The following is a 24,112-nucleotide window of genomic DNA, read 5'->3' on the forward strand; positions in this document are numbered from 1 at the left end:
TGAGGGTCAGAGGGAGAAGCAGACTCCCTGCTGAGCAGGGAGCCCAATGCGGGACTCTATTCCGGGACTCCAGGATCATGACCTGAGCCGAAGGCAGTCGCTTAACCAATTGAGCCACCCAGGTGTCCCATAGGTAGACATTTTAATGCTGTAGACCAGTGATGGGTAAATTTATGGCCTATGAACTAGTCACCTATTTTTGTAAATAGAGTTTTACTGTAAATAGTCATGCCCATTCAGTTATGTATTGTGTACGTCCATAATTTTGAGCTGAAATGGCAGAGTTGAATAATTTTCACAGAGACCACATATAGTCTGTAAAATCTAAAGTATTTACTCTTTGGCCCTTTAAAGAAAGTATTTGCTGGTTCTTGAACTTGATGGTATTAAATTATATAGCCGCCACATCTCATTTGTAGGTCTTTATAGTCTAGTCTAGATCAATTTTTTCAATAATGTGGTTATAGATTATTTTTCAGGGAATTGTTTGAGTACTTTTGCAATATCATAGAACTTTTTTTTTTTTAATTTTTATTTAAAGATGATAGTTGCTTGAGAGTTGGGGGTTTTTTGTTTTTTTTTTTTTAAGATTTTATTTATTTATTTTGACAGAGAGACAGTGAGAGAGGGAACACAAGCAGGGGGAGTGGGAGAGGGAGAAGCAGGCTTCCCTCTGAGCAGAGAGCCCAATGTGGGGCTCAATCCCAGGACCCTGGGATCATGACCTGAGCCGAAGGCAGACACTTAATGACTGAGCCACCCAGGCGCCCCAGAACTTTTTATTTGAAAAAGAAATTTTTTACTTAAAATTGTGTTAAGATTGGTGTTAGAAATTCACTGGAAAATTATTCTTTTATATGCATTTTTCAACTTACCATTTATTTTAAAGAAATAGTACTATTGAGAATTAGAAAATACAAATTATATTCAAACCATCTGGAGATCACACTGTTAACCCTTTAGTACATATCCTCTATGAACGTATGACAAATTTTTTAAATACAAATGAGGTTATATTTTACCTATCCTCCTATAGCCTGCTTTTTCAGTCATCCAGCTTCCTCTTTCCATTTCAGTAAATTTTTATATCATCTAATAAGTACCCAGACCATCTTTACATTCCCCAAGTTCATCCTAAAATACCCTTTACAGCATTTTTCCAAATCAGTATCCAGTCTAGAACCATGTATTGTATCAGTTTATTATGATTCCTTTTTTTTTTTTCTAAAGATTTTATTTATTTGACAGAGAGAGAGCAAGTACACAAACAGGCAGAACGGCAGGCAGAGGGAAAGGGAGAAGCAGGCTCCCCGCTGAGCAGGGAGCCCGATGCAGGGCTCGATCCTAGGACCCTGGGATCATGACCTGAGCCGAAGGCAGACGCTTAACTGACTGAGCCACCCAGGCCCCCCAGTTTATTATGATTCCTAATCACAGTCCCTCTTCCCCTTCTTTTCAAAATGACACTGATTGAGATGAGATCGGACCAGTTATTTTATAGACTGTCTTGCCTTTTGGATTTTCTGGTTGCTTTGTCTTTGTTTCATTTAGTTTGTTTTTCTGTTCTCTGTATTTCCTTTATTTGGAAGTTGTATCTAAAACAGCCTTTCTCACTAGGGATTCCTCTAGAGAATTAAGCCTGCATTAATGCCCTAAGGCATCCATTGTATGGAACAAATTCTCTCCTATGCATTAATAATGGTACAAGTATACTATCCTTAGGATAATGGAGAAAATAGTCACCCAAATAATTTTCTGTAAGAATTCTTCCCAGAACCCTGGTTGAGAAAGAAAGACTTGATGATTGATTTTAAAAGGTTAAAGATTTTAAAATTTTTATTTATTTATTTTTAAGGGGGGGGCGACAGAGAGGGAGAGAGAGAATCTTAAAGCAGGCTCCATGCCCAGTGCAGAACCTGACATAAGGCTTGATTTCACAACCCTGAGATTGTGACCTGAGCCAAAATCAAGAGTCGGACACTTAAATCAACTGAGCCACCCAGATGCCCTAAAAGGTTAAACATTATTGACTGGAATACATCATAGATACTTCATGTGTCATCTTATCAGAAGAGAAATACTTTTTGGTGACCTTCCATTAGTGATGTTAGGGTTGACTAGATTAGGATGATGACAGTTTGATTCTTCCATTTATAAAGTTTGTTTTCCTCCTTATAATGCAATTTGTATGATGGTAGTTCATAAAACAGAAAATGTTAAATTCCATATCAACCTTTGCCTAAAGATTTAAAATTCTAGTTGGTAATCATTGTCTTAATAATTTCATTGGGGGGGCACCTGGGTGGCTCAGTCGTTAAGCATCTGCCTTCGGCTCAGGTCATGATCCCAGGATCCTGGCATCGAGTCCCGCATCCGACTCCCTGCTCTGCGGGAAGCCTGCTTCTCCCTCTCCTACTCCCCCTGCTTGTGTTCCCTCTCTCACTGTGTCTCTCTCTGTCAAATAAATAAATAAAATCTTTAAAAAAAATTTTCATTGTGGTTTGCAAAATAATATTTTAATAATTCTGTCATTCTTTCTGTGTATGTATTAGTTGCCTTTCTTGTGAGTATTCTGGCATTCTTCTACTAGAAAAGCACTATAAATCTTAAATTCTTTTTTAATTTCCTGTTTGCAAAATAAGGTTTTGTTTTAAACCTACCTCAAGTGTTACTGTTTTTTTTTTCTGACATCTCTTCATGGAGTGTTACGGCTCATGGGTTTTCATTGATTCAGGGTCTCAACTAAAATCTTTCTTTTGATGCTTAAAATATTATAACTTTGGCCACTGGAGCATTTCTCTCCTTCCTAACACAAAAAGAGGACTAATACCTTGTTACCTCCTTGCCCCAGATCTAGAATCCTTGGTTCCTTTTAGTATCAGTCTGGGTCTAGTCAGAAGAGAGAAACCACATAGTAGTATGTGGGAATGTTTAATACAAAGAATGATTAATTCTAACTGGAGATTACAGTGATGAGGGATTGTCTAGTAAGAAGTAAAGAGAGCTCTAAAGAATATAAGCATAAAACAGAAACAAGGAGCAGACGTTAACCCCAAGGCTAAGATAGAGTTTCCAAGGAAGAAGGAGTTCACCCCCTCCCAGGGCTGAGATCCAGACCCTGTTGGAGAAGGCACAGAATTGTGGAGAAGTCATTTTTGGCACTCTGTGCTGCTGAAAATCAGTCTTTTTGAACTTGCTGGAAATCTGCCTTCTAGGAAGCCCAAGAAAGCTATTCAGGGAATGTGTCTCTCTGCCACAAAATCACCTTGGTATGGGAGTACCAGAGGAAGCTGATGGCCACTATGTCCGGCAGACACTGGAGACATTGAGCACATTGAATCTGGTGCTGAAGAAGTTGTACATTCTTTAGGAGCCAGACGCGATTTGCTGTAAATCCATTGGAGAGGGTCGGGGAAATGCTGGGGAAACTGGTGGCCAGTGCACTGCAAGAGGCAGGCACCAGAGGAAATAGGAGTCTGGGGCTGGAGGAGCGGCACATTCTGTAGAAGGCTACCAAGGGAGCACACTAGCACCAGGAAGCAGACCCTTTTCTCTTGTTTCTCTCTAGTGGCCTTTTGACAAAAAGTCACTGCTACCTGGCACAGGAAAAAATATTTAAAGGGCCCAGATCCATTTTTACAGAGTAGTCTAAAAGGGTGAATTTGGTGCTAAGAGGCAATACATCTATAACCAGCCGTAGTCTTCCTATTTGACTAACTTAGCTTCCTATTTGGTTAACTCTTTTACATACATTTAAACTCGTGTGCAGGGGCGCCTGGGTGGCTCCGTTGGTTAAGCGTCTGCCTTCAGCTCAGTTCATGTTCTCAGGGTACTGGGATTGAGCCCTGCATTGGGCTCTCTGCTCAGTGGGGAGTCCTCTTCTCCCTCTTCCTCTGTCCCTCTCCCCTGCTTGTGTGTACTCGTGTGCTCACACACACTCCCTCATGCTGTCTCTCAAATAATTAAAAATCTTTTTTTTTTTATTTTAAGATTTTATTTATTTATGAGACCGTGAGAGAGGGAACACAAGCAGGGGGAGTGGCAGAGGGAGAAGCAGCCTTCCCGCTGAGCAGGGAGCCCGATGCGGGGCTCAATCCCAGGACCCTGAGATCATGACCTGAGCCGAAGGCAGATGCTTAACGACTGAGCCACCAAGGCACCCCTCAAATAAATAAAAATCTTAAAAAAACAAAAACAAAAGGAAAAAACTTGTGTGCAATGGCATAACAAGCAAATAGGAAGTATGCAGAGCTACTACAGCCCTCATTTATCTATTGGTCAGAAGAGTTCTAGAATTGATATCTATGGCTTTCTTGCACAACTCGTTTCTTCTTTCCCCTGCTGCTGTAGACTGAATATTTGTGTGTGTGTCTCCCCCCTTCCCCCTCCCCCCACCAAAATTTATCTGTTGCTATGGACTGAATATTTGCCTGTGTGCCCCCCCCACAATTATATATTTATATGTTGAAACCTAGTGCCCAGTGTGGTAGTATTAGGAGGTGGGGCTTTTGGAAGGTGATTAGGTCATGAGTATGGGACCCTCGTGAATGGGATTGGTGCCCTTATAAAAGAGAACCCAGAAAGCTCTCTTTCCTCTTATGTCATGTGTAAACTCTAGAGAAAAGATCCTTCATTATGAAGCAGGTAGCCAGTTCCTCACCAGACACTGGATCTGGGGATACCTTGATCTTGAACTTCTTAGCCTCTAAATCTGTGAAAAATAAATTTCTGTTGTTTATAAGCCACCCATCCTATCATATTCTGTTACAGCAGCCTGAATGGACTAAGACACTTGCCTTGCTCAGAACCTCAGCTGGTTGGGGTTCTTTACTCTGTGAAGTGACCCAAACCTTCATTCCCCTAAAGAGTCTGAGCCCTCAATAATCCTGCCTTTTTTGGTTGTTGCTTCTGTAGTTTTCCATTAACCTTTACTGTTGAGCATGGAAGTATTAAGAAGCTCTCTAGAAAATTCTCTGTGTTCCAGACTGAGAACTCCTTGCTTCGATTGTGTAGGGGGAACTCAGTTCTTCCTTGGTTATTGGGATCAGTCACTCCAGCCTACAGATTAACACCCTCCTCCCCTTTTTCCTATTGGTTCAGTGGCATAAGAAGCTCAAATTGTCCAGGTGGTTGACTTACCTTATAGTTTACTGGAATTATGTTTGTATTTCCTGGTAGAAGCATTCCTTCCTTGGGGATCAGATTCTCCAACAGAGGTCAAAGTTGCTCATTACTGTACTTCCCTTACTCTGATATGAGTTCCTTGATTAGGTAGGATGCCATGATGGTTGGATATGGCATTCTGTGAGTCTATGGTTGATACAGTGCTAACAGAAGCACTGCAAGCAGGGAAGGCAGATCCATATCCAGCATATAAGTCTCTTTCTTCCTGTGAGCCTTGTCCTTCCAGACAAATCTCTTCTTCCTTCATGATAGAAGTTCAATGTAATCAATCAACCTGATCCCCATGGTAGATGGTGCCATTTTAGGGACTTAGTGTTGGTCTCTGCTATTGGCAGATTTGACACTCATCAGTAGTTTTAACTTAGTGGAAGAACATGTTAATCCTAGTGTAGCCTCTGTCCCAGCTACTGTGGCCACTTTGTTTATGAGCGTATTGAGCAAGGTGATTGGGGAAAGGGGCTGACATTATAGAGTTTCTAATTTTGTCCATCTGTCACTGAAAGATTTCTCTATAGTGGATGTCTTTTGGTGGGTAGTCACATAGGACAAATTTCTCCACAGTCTGTGCCTATTTGTATACCATTTATATATACTTCTGCCTCAGACTTCCTTGTCACCAATCTTTTAATCATGCTTCTTCCAAATCCCTGGTCATCCAAATCATTGAAAATTGTCCATAAATAAGTAAAGATCCATATTTTTGGTTCTCTCTCACTCCATACGTCATGGACAACCAGTTATACTGCTTGAAGTTCTGCCCATTAGGATTTTCCTTCAACTACTGTCCTTCACTGTCCTTCACTGTCCTTCACTACCCTGTATGGGTCTGCAGCTCTCCACCTTCAGGTGGTACCAGCATGTTGTGCACATCATTCTGTAATCTGGGCTAGAGTTTTCTTCTTTAGTTAACTAGGTTGTAAGGAACATCCAGGAGGCAGGAAGCAATAGGCATGGATTGAGGGAAATGAATCAATGCAAGAAGAGTTGGTGTCAAAGGAATCTGACCTACCTGCTCATGCAACTTTCTTACACTTTCCTGAACTCAGTTTCTTGGATTCCATTTCTGTTGGATGACAGGTTGCTGTTATGCATGCCCATGTTTAGGTAGTTCAGACGTACTTAGGTCATGATGAGAAGCGCAGGCCACGTGATCACCTGATGTCCTATGGATAGATGTTCAGTTTCTACCAAGGTCGGTAGCAAGCCAGAAGCTGTTTCTCAAAAGAATAATTACCTGCAGAAGGTATAGATTTGCTCCCAAGTCCTAGTATTTGCACTGTGATTTTCCTGGGTCCTTGTCAGAGGCACCATATACTCATTAAATCCAGAATCTCTAGGAAGTACACTCATATCAATGAGATTGGCTCAAGTTAGTGGTATATTCCAGCCTCCCATGGTCTGGTACCCTTAGAATCATTCCTGTATATGTTCCCCAGGTTTCTTCAGATACATGTTAGCAAAGTTATACAGTTTTCTTGATAAGTTATTTCCTCTTGTATATACCTGTCATTCCACCCCTCCCCCCGCCCAGAAGGTGCTAAGATTTGGCCATAGTGGGTGGCACAGGAAATGGTTGTGGTAGGTCTTGAAGAGATTGGGCATCACCTATGAAGCCGTTTGTCTCAGATGACATTATTACAGGGCTTTCAAACTGAAGAAGGCTATTCTTCTCAGACACTGGAAGGCAGACTACATCTGCTGGTAAGGGAGACTCAATAATTTGGGAGTTCAAGATTATGTGTTTCATTAGGGTCCAGACACCAGATGTCTCTTTTCCAAGTTTCAGAATTCCACGTTTTACAATTTCTTAACTTTCACATGAGAAATTTGGTGAGATTGTGAATTCAGCTGTTGTTTATAATTCAGTAAGCCACACAAATTATGTGTATGACTATCAGCCCTGGAGCTATACAAAATAAGAGTTTCATTTAGAGTGGTTGTGGAAGATTTGGTTCTCAGACTATGACTTGAATTGAGTTAAGGGACTCAAGCTTGTCATTTTCTTTTTGTAAGGTCTCAAGTGAAGCCAGAAGAATCCAGTCAGCACTGCAGCCCTCATAAGCATCATTACTGGCGCAGTGGTCAAGTGTAGTAGCCACTCGGACTCCCACGGCATGTGCTTGACTTAACACTTCCTCATAATCAACAGGCAATAGCTTGATTTGTTGTAATCTGAAAAATTTGTCCCTGTGGTACTTAATAAGGTCTATAACTCTGTCATGTAGCTTGTCATGTTACAGAACCCAGAAAATGAAATAGTCCAGAATTGCCAGGAAAAATAGGCTGGCTGTAATACCAGGTACCAAAGGCCTCTTAAACCTTTTTCATTGTTTCCCCCACATTCCTCTTATTCATTCTATTCCATCCCATTTTGTCAGTATTTTACTTTTGTGGTCTCTTCGAATGGAGCTTTTCCTAAACATTGTGTTGAATTTTAAAAGTTTTAAATATTATTCTTCTTGCCCTTATAGTTGACTGAGGCTGTCCTCTAATATATTTTTCTCCCTTCATTTAGTCTTCATTTTGTTAATCCAAGATCAGTTTTTATTTACCTCTGCTTTATTTTTACTGGTGAATGCTTCTGGCATAAATGTTTCAGCTTTGAGGCATTGCTTTAAGAGACAGAGTTCTTAATAATACAGTTCTTAAAGAGGAAGTGAATTGAAATGTCGTTCAGGAAGTATAAAAGCCAAACAGTTGTGTGATGACTTTACATCCAGAGCTTCAAAGATTCAAGTATGTGTGTGGTTGCCATGAATTTACTTGAAGCATTCTTGTTTTTCTTCTTTCAATTCAGTTCAGTACAATTCAAACTAATTGAGAAGAGTATAATCATAATTGCTTGATACAGCAAATATAGGAGGAGCATGGCTACCTAGAAGTACAAGAGTCAACATTTAGATCACTATGGGAATCTGTACCCCACCACAAACCCCATGGCAATTATGACGTTTCTGACCCATTGCCTGTAAAAGTTACTTTTAAACATTTTTTTTTAATCCAGAAAAAGTTGCATTACACTTCATTTTGGAAAAAATATACATCACAAAAACAGTTTGCAAAGAGAAACAGTGCTGAGTTTTAGTTGGCTTTTCATTTTATCTCTTTTATCAACCTACCATATTTATAGTAGTGTCACTTTCTGTGGAATGGTGTATTTGCTGGAGTATTCGAGTGCAGAAGCTGAAACATCAGCTTTTTATATGGGGATATACAATAGTAGGACTATCTTGTTTTTATTCTGTAAAATCAACTATGTAGATGAGTATTACTTGAAGATAATTTTTTGATACAATTATATTAATGCAGAAGAGGGATCTAAGAAACCATTATTTCTTTTTTTTTTTAAATTATGATTAATTTATTATATACGTATATATATATATTTTTTTATTCTTATGTTAATCCCCATACATTACATCATTAGTTCTAGATGAAGTGTTCCATGATTCCTTGTTCGTGCACAACACCCAGTGCTCCATGCAGAACGTGCCCTCCTCAATACCCACCACCAGGCCAACCCATCCTCCCAGAAACCATTATTTCTGAAACAGAACTATCTTTGGGCAAGTCTGCAATCTCTTTGTATCTCAGCTTCCCAGTTGAGAAAGTGGAAATAGTACCTGGCTGTAGTTTTAGTGGGGATTAATGAATTAAGAATATTGAGAGCACCATCTGGTACTTACAAAGCACTTTTAACTGTTAGCTGTTAGTATTCTTTTCCTCCTCATTATTACACCTAAGAGGTGATGGTAGTGTTTAAATTTAAAGTTTGGCATTATTTAACTTTTTTTCCCTTCTTTTCAGATGACCTGTGTAGAAAAAGCAGGAACAGATGAGAAAATGCTTATGAAGGTCTTTCGCTGTTTAGGAAGTTGGTTTAACCTAGGAGTTTTGGACAGTAACTTCATGGCGAACAATAAGTTACTAGCACTCCTTTTCGAGGTTTTGGTAAGTAATGGCTTTGTTTATGAAAGTATTTTTACCACGTAGTCACAGTAGTAACTAACCTTCGGGGACATAGCAGTGTTTTCAGATTTCTGTACAGTGATTGGAAGGTGTATAGTAAGAAAGCGGCAATGTCTCTTCCTTGTTACCAAGTTACCAAATGAAGGTATTAATATTAATACTCAGAATAGAATGTAGTTAGGTTTAATAGGAAAGCAGTTTTATATGTTGATCAGTGATTTACATATTAAACAACAAGTAACAAAAAACCAGTGGTCTCTTTTTTCTTGTTTTAAAAATATAATAATGGTCATTGGGTCTTTGAGACAGTTACAGATCAGAATATTATCTTTGCAGTTGTGATCATTTATTTAAGCATCAGGGTATGTATAGGGTAGATTTGAGGCTTTTGAGATTAATGGAATAAAAAGTAGTGTCTTTTTATGTACTTGTGTATGTTTTCCATAAACTTTGAAAATAATAGTACCTAGTAATACATTATTTTGTCTTGGTAGATAGGAGTAAGTGAGTGCATAGAGTAAGACTACTTTTTAGAACAGGAAACATAGCAATGTCTCAAGCACATATTGAACAGGTCTTTGGAGATGGGAGTGATTTTGTCTCCTTTTCCTGGATGGTCTCTTTCCATGAAGTCATATTAGTATGGAAGCTCTGTGTGTACTGGTTAGTGCACTGTTATTTAGAAGATGGTAGCATGATAATGGGTTGATACCACTGTGAATTAAAGAAAAGGAAAGCACATTCTCCAAGGAGACATTTTTGGTGTTTCATTGTTGTTAGTGTATTTATGCTTCATTCTTGCATCAGGAGCTAAGACTCAGGAAAGTTAGGACACTAATAATTGTTTTGCTAGTCATTGTCTTTGTTTCCATGTCTATTGATGCCCTACCTCAGTAATGGTAATTTTGGTTCTCATCTCACTAAACTGTGTGAAGAATAGTCAGTATAAATAAATTAATATCCCACTTTTGTTTAAAAATTTATGAATATGAGGGACACCTGGGTGGTACAGTCAGTTGAACGGCCAACTCTTGGTTTCAGCTCAGGTTGTGAGATTGAGCCCTGCTTTGGGCTCTGTGCTCAGTGGGGTATCTGCTTGAGATTCTCTTTCTCTCTTTCCCTCTCCCTCTACCCCCCAACCCCCGCGCCCTCTCTCTGTCTGAAAGAAATAAGTAAATCTTTTAAAAATCTATGAATACACTTGATTACGTATGAAGTGAAGGCAGCTTAGAATACATATCAAACTCAAGACAGTGGTTACTTCTGGGAATTAAAAGAGGGGTAAGGAACAAGCCAAGTAGTGTGCCAGCATTATATTATCTTCTCCACTGATCCAGTGTCAGGATCCCTCTGCCACTTAAAAGACGAGTGGTTTTAGAGTCAGAGTCAAATATATTCTCATTCTTACATTCATTCAGTGATTCAAAATCATGCCATATTTTAGTTTGCTTTATGTTTGGACCACAACTTTATTACAGATATATAGCCTTTTCTCCCATAGTTCTTTTTTTTAAAGCTTTTACAAATATTATACTGGATATATATACAAAAGAATAAATTTGAACATTTATTTAACTTTTAAAACACAGTAATAATAATAAGTATATTTGAATCCACCTCTCAATCTAAGAATAAGCTAATGAATAATTTGCATCTATCTTTGTGTTCTCCCAACCCTGCTTGTATTAACTCTTTCCCCGCCCTGGAGATTCTAAATGTCCTTGTTTTTTATTATTCATAAAAGACTAATATGCCTTCACTAAATTTATCCATCCTCTCAACTGTACTCTTCTAAGTAGAAACCCTAGAGGTCTCTTTAAACTTTACTCTAATTTGTATCAATTGCTCTTTAGATCTACTTCCCAGCTGGCGTTCTGGAACTTCTCTTTACTGTGCTTCTGGATTAGATTGTTTTTGAACCTCCTCAGATACCTTCCTCAGAAAGATATGTGGGAAGTAAATTTTGAGTTTTTGCATTCCTGAGAAATACTTATATTTCGCTTTTATTCTTGATTGATGGTTTACTAGGTATAGAGTTCTAGATTCAATATTCTTTTCCTTCAAGATTTCCAAGGCCTTTCTCTCTTGTATACTGGCAGGCATCATTGCTGATGAGAAGCTAAATAACTGATTTTTGCTCCTTTCAAAGTTACCTTCTCTCATTCCCAGAAGCTTTAGGATCCTCTGTTGAACCTTGGTATTCTGAAATATGATGATGATGTGTTCGGTAGGTATGGGTATTTGAGACTTGTTGGACCCTTTCATTTTATTTTTTTAAAGATTTTATTTATTTATTTATTTGAGGGAAAGAGAGTGTGTGCCAGTGCGGGGGAGGAGCAGATGGGGAGGGAGTGGGAAAGAATCGCAGGCAGACTCAGTGCTAAGTGTGGAACCCAACGTGGGACTCAGTCCCACAAGCCATGAGATCATGACCAGAGCTGAAACCGAGAGTCAGGCTCTTAACCACCTGAGCCACCCAGACGCCCCAGACCCTTTCATTTTAAATAGTACTTGAATATCAGAAAAAGGATGGAAAAGATTTTCACAGACTAAAACAGTGTAGGGAACACATGGCATTACATTTGGAGGGGTGGTATGGGGGGGAAAAAATGGAATTTTAGAAGTCACGTGACTGTGATTGAGGTACAGAAAGGCTGATTTGTTTGGCATATAGGGAAATAGAAATAAGACAGGGAAGATTGATGAATATTGTCTGGTTGAAGGCCATGACTGTTAGGCTGTTATATATTTAAAGTACATGTTCAGAAACGGGCTATAATTGTTTTGCTAGTACTTGAATTACAGCTTAATGATCATAACATCTTCCCTATTCCTGCCATCTCCCAGCAACAGGATAAGACCTCATCCAATCTACATGAAGCTGCTTCAGATTGTGTGTGCTCAGCTCTCTATGCCATTGAGAATGTGGAGACTAACTTGCCATTAGCCATGCAGCTTTTTCAAGGAGTCCTAACATTGGAGACTGCTTATCATATGGCTGTGGCACGTGAAGATTTAGACAAGTGAGTGATTATTTAAGGCAGTAGCCCCAGATTCCATCCTTCGTGATTTTTTAAGACTCTGGGTAAATATAGACACCACAGCCTAAAGATGCTCTGTTACTCTCGAATGAACCTAGAGTGGCAAATTGGATGCAGAAGGAGAGGTTGGAATAATGGAACGTAGTAATTTTTTCCACTCACAAAGGATAAGGCTCTAAGAATTAGGGATGAACTTTGGAGTATCAAGTGTGATTTGATAAGGATTTTATTCAAATGTTTTCGTAATTGAGAATTTGAACTGACTTATGAGTGATTTGCTTATATGTATAAAAATATATGATAAGGAAAGGTGGCTTTTATGGAGATTTTGATACAGCATAGCTAATAATCACTACATGTCCCTTAGGCTGAGGATCCTTTTACTTAATTAACTATGTCTGTGAGTATGTACATATAATATACAGATTTCTGACTTGGTGCTCTCATTACTCTTTCATTTGCAGAGTTCTGAATTACTGCCGTATTTTCACTGAACTATGTGAAACTTTTCTTGAAAAAATTGTTTGTACTCCAGGCCAAGGTCTTGGTGACCTACGAACTCTGGAACTGCTGCTTATTTGTGCAGGACATCCTCAATATGAGGTAGTGTTTGTATTATGCTAAACCCATTTTTCTCCAGGTTGTTTGTTGCATATTACCTATATTCCATTGCCACCCGTCTAGCTTTTTATTTGTGGGAAACTATAGTCTTATTTTTGATTAGCGTGATGTGGTGGTTTCCTCTGTATTAGAGTTTTTCTTTTTAAATTATATTTGGGTTTCTGCTTTGAATCCTTTTCGATTTTCTTACCCGGTTAGCTGGGCTGACTGCTGTAGGCACCTCAGGGAACCCATTAGAAAGAAAGCTTACTACCTTTTAACTGAGCCCCCTCTGTAGGTCCAGTTATTCTTTTTAGAGCTTTACAGCTAAAAACAAAACAAAACCACATAAAATCTTAACTGTATAAGTCTTAACATCCAAAATTTTTTCTCCAGATTGTGAGTGGGAATGAGAAAGGGATTGAAAGGATTTAAAAGTCTACTCTGTTCCAAAATCCCTACAACACCCTGCCTCTTAAAAAAGTTGGCTAGATTTTTTTAAGTCTTGTTTATTCAAGAAGTTTTACCTCCTCTTAATAGTATAAGAAGTGAGAAAGAACTCCCAAATTGGGTATTGTTTTAAATCGGTCTATTTTGGATCCTTGATGGGAAAAGGATGGTAGGGCCCCTCTAAGGGAGGAGCACGGCTCTGTGATTCTCATCTCTTTTTCTCTTATTCATTAAAAAAAAATGTATTTGTTTGACCTGATCTCATGAGGATATCTAGATTTGGATGAAACACAAAACATGTATGGGAGTAAGTGTAGCACTATGTAATAATTACCACTCCTTTAAATAGTGCCATAAGTAAGATAAGCTGTGGATAAAGTCCCAGACTTTTTCTTCCCTTTCAGTCCCACTCAGAAAAGTAGGTGAGTAAAAATGACACAAGGTTGGTATGTTCAGGGATTTGCAGATGGTTTGTCTGTCAAGAGGTGGGGTTTTTTTCTTTTTCTTTTTTTAAGATTTTATCTCAGACCATGAGCACAAGCATGAGCGGGGGAGGGGCAAAGGGAGAAGCAGATACCCTGCTGAGCAGGGATCCCGATGTGGGGCCCTATCTCAGGACCCTGGGATCAGGACCTGAGCCGAAGTCAGACGCTTAACTGACTGAGCCACCCAGATGCCCCTGTCAAGAGGTATTTTAATCTCAAAACATGAAATGATTTTAGATTTGAGAAAAAATATTTAAAAGAGACTTCTATTTCTGTGTCTGTTTCTCTAAATTCAGAATCATACTGTTGGAGAGTTACCAGCTAAAGAGGGACTGTACACCCAGTTACCGTAAATGGAGTTTGGGGCCTATCATGGGAAGCTAGTTTGGGAGGATAGTAATAAATCTGCTGGAGAACAGGTGGCTTCTTAACTGGTTCTACTCGTATTACTTTAGATTATATCTTCTTTCCTCTATGGTTCTAGTAATAAAACTGTCTTCATATTCCATTCCTTTTCTGATTCAAATAACCCTTTTCTTTTTCTTTTAATTTGACAGGTAGTAGAAATTTCCTTTAACTTTTGGTACCGACTCGGGGAGCATTTGTACAAAACTAATGATGAAGTTATTCATGGAATCTTCAAAGCTTACATTCAGAGGCTGCTTCATGCCTTGGCTCGACACTGCCAGCTAGAACCAGACCATGTAAGTTCCCTTCTCCACTTCTGCAGATCTTAATTTCCTACTCTTTTCAGTGCTAATTTGAAAATGAACTAAAAAGAAAATAAAGCTAATGGAATCTACAGGTTTTCTGTCACTCTGTAGCATACACTAAAGAAATCAATACCAGTGTAATGAAGAGTGAGTATAAGGCTTATATAGAAAGAAATAAATTCTGCTGAGCTAGTAATTCTTCTCTTAGAAATTTTCCTTAAATAATTCTGCTGAAGAAAAAAAACGGGGGCGCCTGGGTGGCTCAGGCGTTAAGCGTCTGCCTTCGGCTCAGGTCATGATCCCAGGGTCCTGGGATCGAGCCCCGCATCGGGCTCCCTGCTCTGCGGGAAGCCTGCTTCTCCCTCTCCCATTCCCCCTGCTTGTGTTCCCTCTCTCGCTGTGTCTCTCTCTGTCAAATAAATAAATAAAATCTTTAAAAAAAAAAAAAAGGCTATTTTATGTATAAAGCATTATCTGTAAAGTAAAAAAATGATAAACTCATGTACAACAGTATAAGAAGAGTTACATAAATTATGATGTTGCAACTTGGTGGACCATTATGCAAAATAATGACTTTTGAAATAGCAGTAATTGGTTTGCTAAATGAAAAAATTAGAATGTAAAATTTTATGTGCTGTATTTTTAATGGTATAACATGTAGTTGGATTAAAACTAACACAAAAGAAGTATTTGTGTGAGGTTGTGGTGAATTACATATGATTTCCTTCCCCATACACATACAGTACACATTTTTCTTTATATTTATACTGATTTTGTAATTTATAAGAAAATATAGAAATAATCTACTTGCTTAGAAGAATATATACTAGAAATACTATAAAATAGCCTAATTGGAAAACTCTTTAACTTCCATTCTTTGCTTAGTCTCTTAAATCTTATAGCATTTATTTCATCCTTTTGGTTGGTTGGTTAGTTCGTTTAATTCCTGTCCTTTAACCCAGGACTTGAAGAGAGTTTTTTCTCATTACTCACAATTAGCTCTGAAGTGAAAACTATAACTGTCTTTGTTCTCTTCATTTTAATGTTAACATTGTTGAGTCATGGTATTTTGCACCTTGAAAGAATCTTAGTGATGATCTAGTCTAGTGGTTTTCAACCTTTATTTTTTGTTGTTTAACTGAGGAATTCTATCTTCAACTACATCTTCCATGGAAGCCTGATACGTAAATAAAAGCAGGGCTTCTGGCTTCAGTTGGCTCTACTTGCTTGATCCCGTTCTTCCTTTTGTTAGTTCCCTGGCACCATTTCCCTTGCGACAATTCCTTATACTTGTGGATATATAGTGCTTTATAATGTGTGGAGTGCTTTATAATTCCTTACCTCAAGATAGCCATCATTTCCCCCTCATTCTCTGACTTTAATTTCTTCATCTTAAAGCAAGGAGGTTGGACTAGATCAGCAATTCTCAATAGGATTAGGGCTTTTTCCACATAGTCATGGATAAAGCTTCTTATACATGCCCTTAACCATCTCCCAATTGGAAGCATGAAGTATAAATGATCTATTTTTTAATGAAAATTTTCAAATATTTGGCAAAGGTGAAAATTTTATGGTGAATATCTATATACCGACTACCTGAATTCTACCATTAATATTTTACTATACTTGTTTTATGTTTTATTATATATCTGTCTACCTATATAAAATTCTTTTTAAAGTCTAAAATTCTATCCTGGGGCACCTGGGTGCTCAGTCAGTTAATCGGCTGCCTTCGGCTCAGGTCATGATCTCAGGGTCCTGGGATCGAGCCCCGCCTCTGGCTCCGTGCTCAGCAGGAAGCCTGCTTCTCCCTCTCCTGCTTCTCCCTCTCCCACGCCCCTGCTTGTGTTCCCTCTCTCGCTGTGTCTCTCTCTGTCAAATAAATAAATCTTTTTAAAAAAATAAAAAATAAAAAGAAATAAAATTCTATTCTACATCTAGCTGTTGTCATAATGACTGATTCTGGTAAATCTTGAACCATGAAGTTTCAGGGGCTTATTCAGTACTAAAAATAAGATTAACTTATAAACTCTTTTTTTTTTGTTGTTAAAGATTTTATTTATTTATTTGACAGAGACAGAGACAGCGAGAGCAGGAACACAAGCAGGGGGAGTGGGAGAGGGAGAAGCAGGCTTCCTGCTGAGCCGGGAGCCCGATGTGAGACTCGATCCCAGGACCCTGGGATCATGACCTGAGCCGAAGGCAGTCGCTTAACCAACTGAGCCACCCAGGCGCCCCTAAATTATAAACTCTTAAATTACCACCTCTTCCAGGTCACTTCCCACCCGACCACTCAAATTTTTTCAACAACAGAGCAAAGTGTGGCTTGGAAAAAGGGGTAAAAGGAAGAACAGTTTCTCATAGTAAAGGTAGAGGATAGGTTGTATTGACTTTACATACCTAAAAGTTTAGGAGACCATATATAGTAAAATACCTTTGATTTAGGCAACTAATCTCTTAATGGCTTTTTCTTTATTCTTGATTTTATAGAGGTCAGTGAAAGCCTTAGTGATGAGTTTAAAAGAAATGTTCTCTGACTTGAAATTTCAGGAGGGGGTTCCTGAGGAGACTGATGACTTTGGAGAGTTTCGGATGAGGGTATCAGATCTGGTGAAAGACTTGATTTTCTTGATTGGGTCTATGGAGTGTTTTGCTCAGGTAAGTCCATTTGGAGATTCTTACTGGTTTTACTGATCACTTGAGTTGTGTTCACTTCTGTGTCTTCTGTAAATGTTCCACTTTTTTCTTAAATTTTAATGGCTAAATGGGACAGTAGATATGCAGGTGCCTAGCACACTGCCTGGCATATAGTAGCTTTGTTTGTTTAGTAGTCTGTGGATGGTTCAGTTATGGTTTACTCTCATTATTCTTGCTGTTGAAAGCTGTTCTACTTGTCCAGTCAGAATGGAAAATCATAGATAAACCTTAAGGCCCCAAGGTATTTATAGGGAACTTGGACCTAGCCAGGAAAATAGGCAAGTTTTTCTGCTTTATTAATTATGTGCCAAATCCTGGCAACTCTTTTAGTTATTTGGCATTTCCTTTGTCCACACTTACGGTTAGATTCCTGTGCAGTTTCATCCCAGAGGTGACTATACTAGAGTAGAAGATTCATAGTCCTATGATTTTCCTGACAGCGAGTAACATTTTACCTCATAAGGTTGCAATCATCACCATTCCACATCACTTAACATTAGCATAATTTCAGGCAGTTTTCATATTGCTGGATCATGCTCTAAGCTCTGAAATACTCGTTTTGATGCTTATCAGCAATACTGAACTAACCTTTATTTTTTTGGTAACCCAGCCATTTTGTATATTTGGGGGCATAATCTGATTTAGAAAGTGTTAATAAAATTATGCCTATTTTTTTTTTTAAGATTTTATTTATTTATTTGAAAGAGAATGAGAGAGAGAGAGCATGAGACGGGGGAGGGTCAGAGGGAGAAGCAGACTCCCTGCCGAGCAGGGAGCCCAACGCGGGACTCGATCCTGGGACTCCAGGATCATGACCTGAGCTGAAGGCAGTCGCTTAACCAACTGAGCCACCCAGGCGCCCAACCTATTTTTCTTTATATTAAGCGAAGTGTGTTTATTGATCTAATTACAAAGGGTTGAAGATTCCTAGAAAGCAGATTCAGTGAGATCACCAGATCATAAGCAGATGACCTGTGTTCACATTTCAGCTCTTCTGTCATTCACTATGTGGCTTTGAGCAAGTTACTTGTTCTTCAGATCTCAGTTTACAAATTTACTTAAATTGTCAGTGTTGTCCAAGATGTATTCTGTGGAACACCAGTCCTATGAGATGTTCTTGGGGGCGAGGGGAATCCTCAATTAAAATTGGGAAATGACTTAAACAGTATGTTAAAGGCTCGGTGAAGTCCTACAACAGGAGAATATTTAATTTTATCTTACTTAGCAGTGTTTGTTATTTGACTACAGAAACCTTATTTAAACTCACTGCCAATCAGATGGATATACCCTGGGAAATTTCTGGACTAGAACATCTCTTGAGTATTCTGCTTGGTCTCCCTTTTTCCTCCCCTTGCTTGGATATGGAATTCTAAATAGCTACTTTTTAAGAATTTATACTACTAGTGTTGATGCGGATAAGTCTTTAAAACAATAGAAATGTAAAATCAATACATATATAAGAAATTTACATTGTGTCTCAATTTTAAGTGTATTTATGTATTTAGCAGTTATTATAGGGATCAGGAAAAGACATTCATGTAATATGTTTTGCTTTTCCATAATACTCATTTTGTGGGGGCAGATGATAATCTTGATACACTCTTGGGGAATCTAACTGGGTTTATTTCGGATATTAAAATAGCAGTTACTTGTCGTTAGTGAAGATGTGAAAAATGAAATAATATTCTCCCCTGGCTCTGAGAGATGATTAATTTAGAAACAAGGGGCTGGATTTATTTTAACTAACAGGATTTTTTGTTTTGTTTGTTTTGGAATTCTATTCTGTTTTCCTTTTAATGGATCCATAATCCACCTCTTCTTCTCTAGTTATATTCTACTCTGAAAGAAGGCAACCCACCCTGGGAGGTGACAGAAGCGGTTCTCTTTATCATGGCTGCTATAGCAAAGAGTGTTGATCCGTGAGTGTCTAATAAGTCTTTTGCTGGGAACTCTAAATATCAAAGGAAGGAAAATTACACCATTTTTCTCATATGGTATATGTTTGGAAACTCTTAGAACTTCTTCTGTAATGCTGCCTAGTCTTCTGACTTCTAGAGTCTATTCCAGAGTAGCATGCATTGCTGATATTCATGTTTTAACCACATATCTTAGAGTTAAAATTATTTTGTTCTTGATGCTAGGAAGATAATGCTGATTTATTTTTCCAACTGAGGCTCCCTTGTGAAAGTTGATATAATAAAAAATTTGTTAGGCTGTTAAATTATTGGTACTTCCTTAAAAGCAGTTGAATAGGCACTAATTAGCTCTCCTCTGCTTTTGGACCTTGGGTAAGTTATCCTTACAAATATTTCATTATATTGTTCTCCTTTTTGTCTGCCTTAGAGAATCATTTGTGAGTTTCAGAAAGGCAAGACAGGCACCATTTCACCTTAAAAGAGTAGCAAAATCTAAGGGGCAGTTATTTTTGTTATTGTCATGGGAAATTTTTAATTTATTAGAATTTGATTTCTGATTGAGTAGCATAGAAATTCTATTACTTTAACATGAATTCCTAAAAACAAAATTTGTGCTGTGAGTTTATAAATTGATGCTAATATCTATTAAGTTTTCTTGTATTGTGATCAGATAACCTGCAACTGAGCTCTATCCCAGGCCTTGGTTGGAGAGATGGTTAAGGCATGTATTTATGAAAAGTATAGTGCTTCTTACTTAGCTGCTTACTTAGGGTTTAGTCAGTGAAATCTTACATTGTTTCTAATCCAGTAAATATTCAAGGAGAATAGAGTAGGTTTGTTTTTCTCTAATAAGATGTACTGGTCCTGAATTACATACCATACTGTTTGCTCTTAAATTTGTTTTGGTATCTTTTGGAACCTTCAGTGATAGTCTGAAGATTATTAAAATCACTTCTATTCTAACTGATATGTGCTGGTGTGAAAAAGGATGGGTAGAGAGTCTCAAAAATTAGCTTAGTGCTCCCAGGAAACATAAGGCATAAATGAGAGAAGATTTTTATATTGTTTTTTGTTTATCCACATTTGAGGCCAACTGCATGATTATAATTTTTTAGTGTATATAAGGACTTAGTTTATCAGCATGGAGTGGTTTTACTCTAATCCAGGACATTATTTGGATTTTAAACATCTTTCGTTTCTGGATTATATCCTACACTACGGGGGCATAAAGAATTTCAGCCAGTATTCTTGGGGAGTGGAAAAAAGACAAGGAAAGGGAAAAAATAAATTCTTGGAGCCATGGAGAGTATTTGGTTAACTTTAATTTTCCCTCATGTTCCAAGTCAGGGCACCTTTACCTATTCGTGCAGCTTGTATTCTTGTTCCTTTAGTTAGTGAGCTGGCCCACCCATACTTACCTGTTCTTAAAATTTCCAGTATCCAGCTATCAGAAATCTTTTGGAGAAGAACTAATACCAAGTGGTCTGTGAGAATTATTCATTCATTTAGCCATTCAATATTTATTGAGTGCCCACTATGTGCCAGGCACTGTTCTAGGTACTGCAGATATAAGAATAACTAAAACAGATTCTTTAAAAGAAGACATTCATCCACAGTAAATGCCTGCCTCTCCAATTTGAAGAACCTTATTTGATAGCAGGATGTGTCTTTAGATACTTTATTGGCATTTAGAAGATTAAGGAGCAGTATGCTTCTCTGAAACAGTATCTTCTGTTTCTGTCTTTTTGCCTTAAAAAACTTTCATACCAAATGTTAAGGACTTTCATCCAAATGGTTATGTGTTTAGAAAAAAGCAATGATTTGTCTTTTTGCGGCCTGTTACTAGACCAGAATCTAACCTCCGAAATCAGTAACTGTGAGTACTTGCCTTTTGTACTCAGGGAGAACAATCCAACACTTGTGGAGGTCTTAGAAGGAGTTGTCCGTCTTCCAGAGACTGTACATACAGCTGTGCGATACACCAGCATTGAATTGGTTGGAGAGATGAGCGAAGTGGTTGATCGAAATCCTCAGTTTCTTGGTACGTATGAACTCACTCCTCTGCAGCTGCTGAGAATGATTTTTCTGATTTTGTTCTTCTTCTCTTACTTTTGCTCTTGTTCGCTTGTTCTCTATTTTTATTGGTAGGTAGAATATTTCTAGACACTGAGAGTAAATACTGTATTATGAGTTATTGCTTAGTTGACACAACATTTATAAACTGATCATCCTTTGGAGAAGGGATCTTTGAAAGATTAGATCTCTAGATAGGGAAACAGTTTGCTTCTAGTAGTCTGCTTTGGCATGAACATTGCTGTTAGTCTCTGGCACATGCTTGAGCTAATCAGACTCCCTGTAGTTCTAACTTAGGTGCTATTAATAGGCGAAAGCAAAGGAAAGGTTTTTTTCAGTGTTAAATACATGCTCCTTTTAAAAATCAAGAATTCTCATTTGAAACAAAATAAGTACAAATTAAAATTAAGAATTTTGACTTACATAACCTCTGGATGCCCTTATTGGCTTGAAAAAATAAAGATTATACAGAGTAACTTTAGAATCAAAAGTAAAGGTTGAAGTCATTTATTTTATTCCTCTCATTTTGCAGATAAATCCAAAGAGACTAAATAATTTATCTAGGGTAGTATATATTAAGCCCCCCTGATAGGAGTGATATGTTCTGAGAATTTTAAGAACACCCCAAACTTGTGAATATCACTAATTATATATTAAGTTTGATGTATTTCCTATGCTTATATTATCATCATTTTTTTTTAAAATTCCAGTATAGTTAACATAGAGTGTTATATTAGTTTCAGGTGTACAATATAGTGATTCAACAGTTCTGTGCATTACTCGGTGCTCATCAAGATAAGTGTACTCTTAATCCCCTTCACCTATTTCACCCATCCCCCCACCCACTCCACCTCTGGTAACCATCCATTTGCTCTCTGTAGTTAAGAGTCTGTTTCTTGGTTGTCTCTTTTTTCCTTTGTTTTGTTTCTTAAATTCCACATATGAGTGAAATCATACGGTATTTCTCTTTCTCTGACTTATTTCACTTAGCATTATATTCTCCAGATCCATCCATGTTGTTGCAGATGGCAAGATTTCATTCTTTTTTATGGCTGAGTAATATTCCGGTGTGTGTGTGTGCATGCACACATGTGTTTACACCCCTTCTTTATCCATGCATCTTTCAGTGGACACTTGGGTTGCTTCCATAATTTGACTGTTGTAGATAATGCTGCATTAAACATAGGGGTGCATGTATCTTTTTGAATTAGTGTTTTCATATTCTTTGAGTAAATACCCAATAGTGAAATTACTGGATTATATATTTATTACCACCTTTCAGCTTGATTTTATTTTACATATGATCTTTTTTATTATTTGAAACTCTTGCTTAAAAAGTGATGTTTCTTTTTTCTTATTTCTGTATGTAGAGCATATGATAGACATGCTCACATTATAGCTGAGATACTTTCAAGTTCAACATACCATTTAAAGATTTTTTTCAAAATACCTATTTTCTAGGGGCGCCTGGGAGGCTCAGTCATTAAGCATCTGCCTTCGGCCCAGGTCATGATCCCAGGGTCCTGGGATCGAGCCCCACATTAGGCTCCCTGCTCGGCAGGAGGCCTGCTTCTCCCTCTCTCACTCCCCCTGCGTGTGTTCCCTCTTTCACTGTGTCTCTCTCTGTCAAATAAATAAATAAAATCTTTAAAAAAAAAATACCTATTTTCTAATTCTTAGATTCTTCACTTCTGTTATCTATCTCAACATTTGACTTTCTTCTCTGAATGTTTTTCCACAAGAAACTAAAGTGAGTTTGTTTGTTAAGCCTTATCATTCAGTACCACCATGCAGTATCTCATTTAAATGTGTGCTTCAGCAATAAGACAAATTGCTACATGTTTGTACTTTAGAATAGTTAAAACAATACGTTCCATTGAGAATCACAGAAGCATGCAGTATTATAGTTCCCTATACTGTATACTTAGTTCTTCTGATTCCTAGGCTTAAAAGTTTTAGGCTTCTTTTGTGGAGGGGGCCAAGGGTTCATGCTGGTTGGTGTATCAGATCGGTCATTAGACTAGAAATGGAGATAACATTTTAATGTGCTTTTTGACATTCTTTTGATTCCTTCTTTCATGGTTTGGTATGAGGTTATTCTGACATACTTATAAAGTGCTCTTTTAATCATATGTGATTTTTCCATAGAAAATCATTCTGATTTTTATAAAGTAAGGTAAAAGACAAGTAGAACGTGCTGTATAGAAATTCACCAGTTTGATCAGTTTCTTTGGAACACTTACATTTGCTACAAAGTAGAATATTTTTCTAGAAGTACTAAAGCTCAATCTGCCTGTTTTTAAGGCCTTTTCTAACTATAAAGAAGCAAGTATAAAAGTGTCCACTTTAGATAACTGTCATTGTCCTGATTAACGTAGGCTGTTTTTACATAGTGACTCATCTCTGAGTATAAATAATGGTAGCTCTCTGAGTGAGCTTTATATTCTTTCTTATATTACCTTATTCTTAATACTTGGATGGTCTTATCCACCAGTGGTTTTCAAACCATGCTGTGTGAAGGCCTAGCCATGAGGAAAGAAATAGAAGGTGGATAGATAGGACCCAGGGCTCCCTGACACTATGTCAGTGAGATGAGCTCCTTTTTTTATGTTTTATATATTGGAGTTTGAACACATTTCATTTTTTTAAATAGTTGTTTTGCTTAAAAGGGGGAGGGCAGGGATATAAACCTCTGTTCTAAGAAACTAGAAGTTTTCCTTGAGTTTCAGAAATGTAATGTCTACTGTATGGTTTCTCTCCTTAGACCCTGTGTTGGGCTATTTGATGAAAGGCCTGTGTGAAAAGCCTCTGGCTTCTGCTGCAGCCAAAGCCATTCATAACATTTGCTCTGTCTGCCGAGACCACATGGCTCAGCACTTTAATGGACTCCTGGAGATTGCCCGTTCCCTTGATTCCTTCATGTTGTCTCCAGAAGCTGCTGTGGGCTTGCTAAAAGGTATTTACTTCAGATGTTAACAAGTAAC

At 37.9% G+C, this 24,112-nt stretch overlaps 1 protein-coding gene across 2 annotated transcripts in view; it reads left to right on the forward strand.

Moving 5' to 3' along the window:
- TNPO3 (transportin 3) overlaps nucleotides 1–24,112 on the forward strand; it is a 78,569-nt gene that overhangs the window by 26,423 nt on the left and 28,034 nt on the right. For both annotated transcript variants that reach the window (XM_081800117.1, XM_081800118.1), the window contains 8 exons: nucleotides 8,992–9,135; nucleotides 12,001–12,176; nucleotides 12,659–12,797; nucleotides 14,287–14,433; nucleotides 16,993–17,100; nucleotides 18,967–19,058; nucleotides 20,957–21,096; nucleotides 23,893–24,084. In XM_081800117.1, coding sequence (XP_081656243.1) covers nucleotides 8,992–9,135; nucleotides 12,001–12,176; nucleotides 12,659–12,797; nucleotides 14,287–14,433; nucleotides 16,993–17,100; nucleotides 18,967–19,058; nucleotides 20,957–21,096; nucleotides 23,893–24,084 — 1,138 coding nt within the window. The remainder of the gene's footprint in view (nucleotides 1–8,991; nucleotides 9,136–12,000; nucleotides 12,177–12,658; nucleotides 12,798–14,286; nucleotides 14,434–16,992; nucleotides 17,101–18,966; nucleotides 19,059–20,956; nucleotides 21,097–23,892; nucleotides 24,085–24,112) is intronic.

The sequence above is a fragment of the Leptonychotes weddellii genome, chromosome 12 (assembly GCF_054177405.1).
Source record: "Leptonychotes weddellii isolate Sample4059 chromosome 12, ASM5417740v2, whole genome shotgun sequence".
Lineage (NCBI taxonomy): Eukaryota > Metazoa > Chordata > Mammalia > Carnivora > Phocidae > Leptonychotes > Leptonychotes weddellii.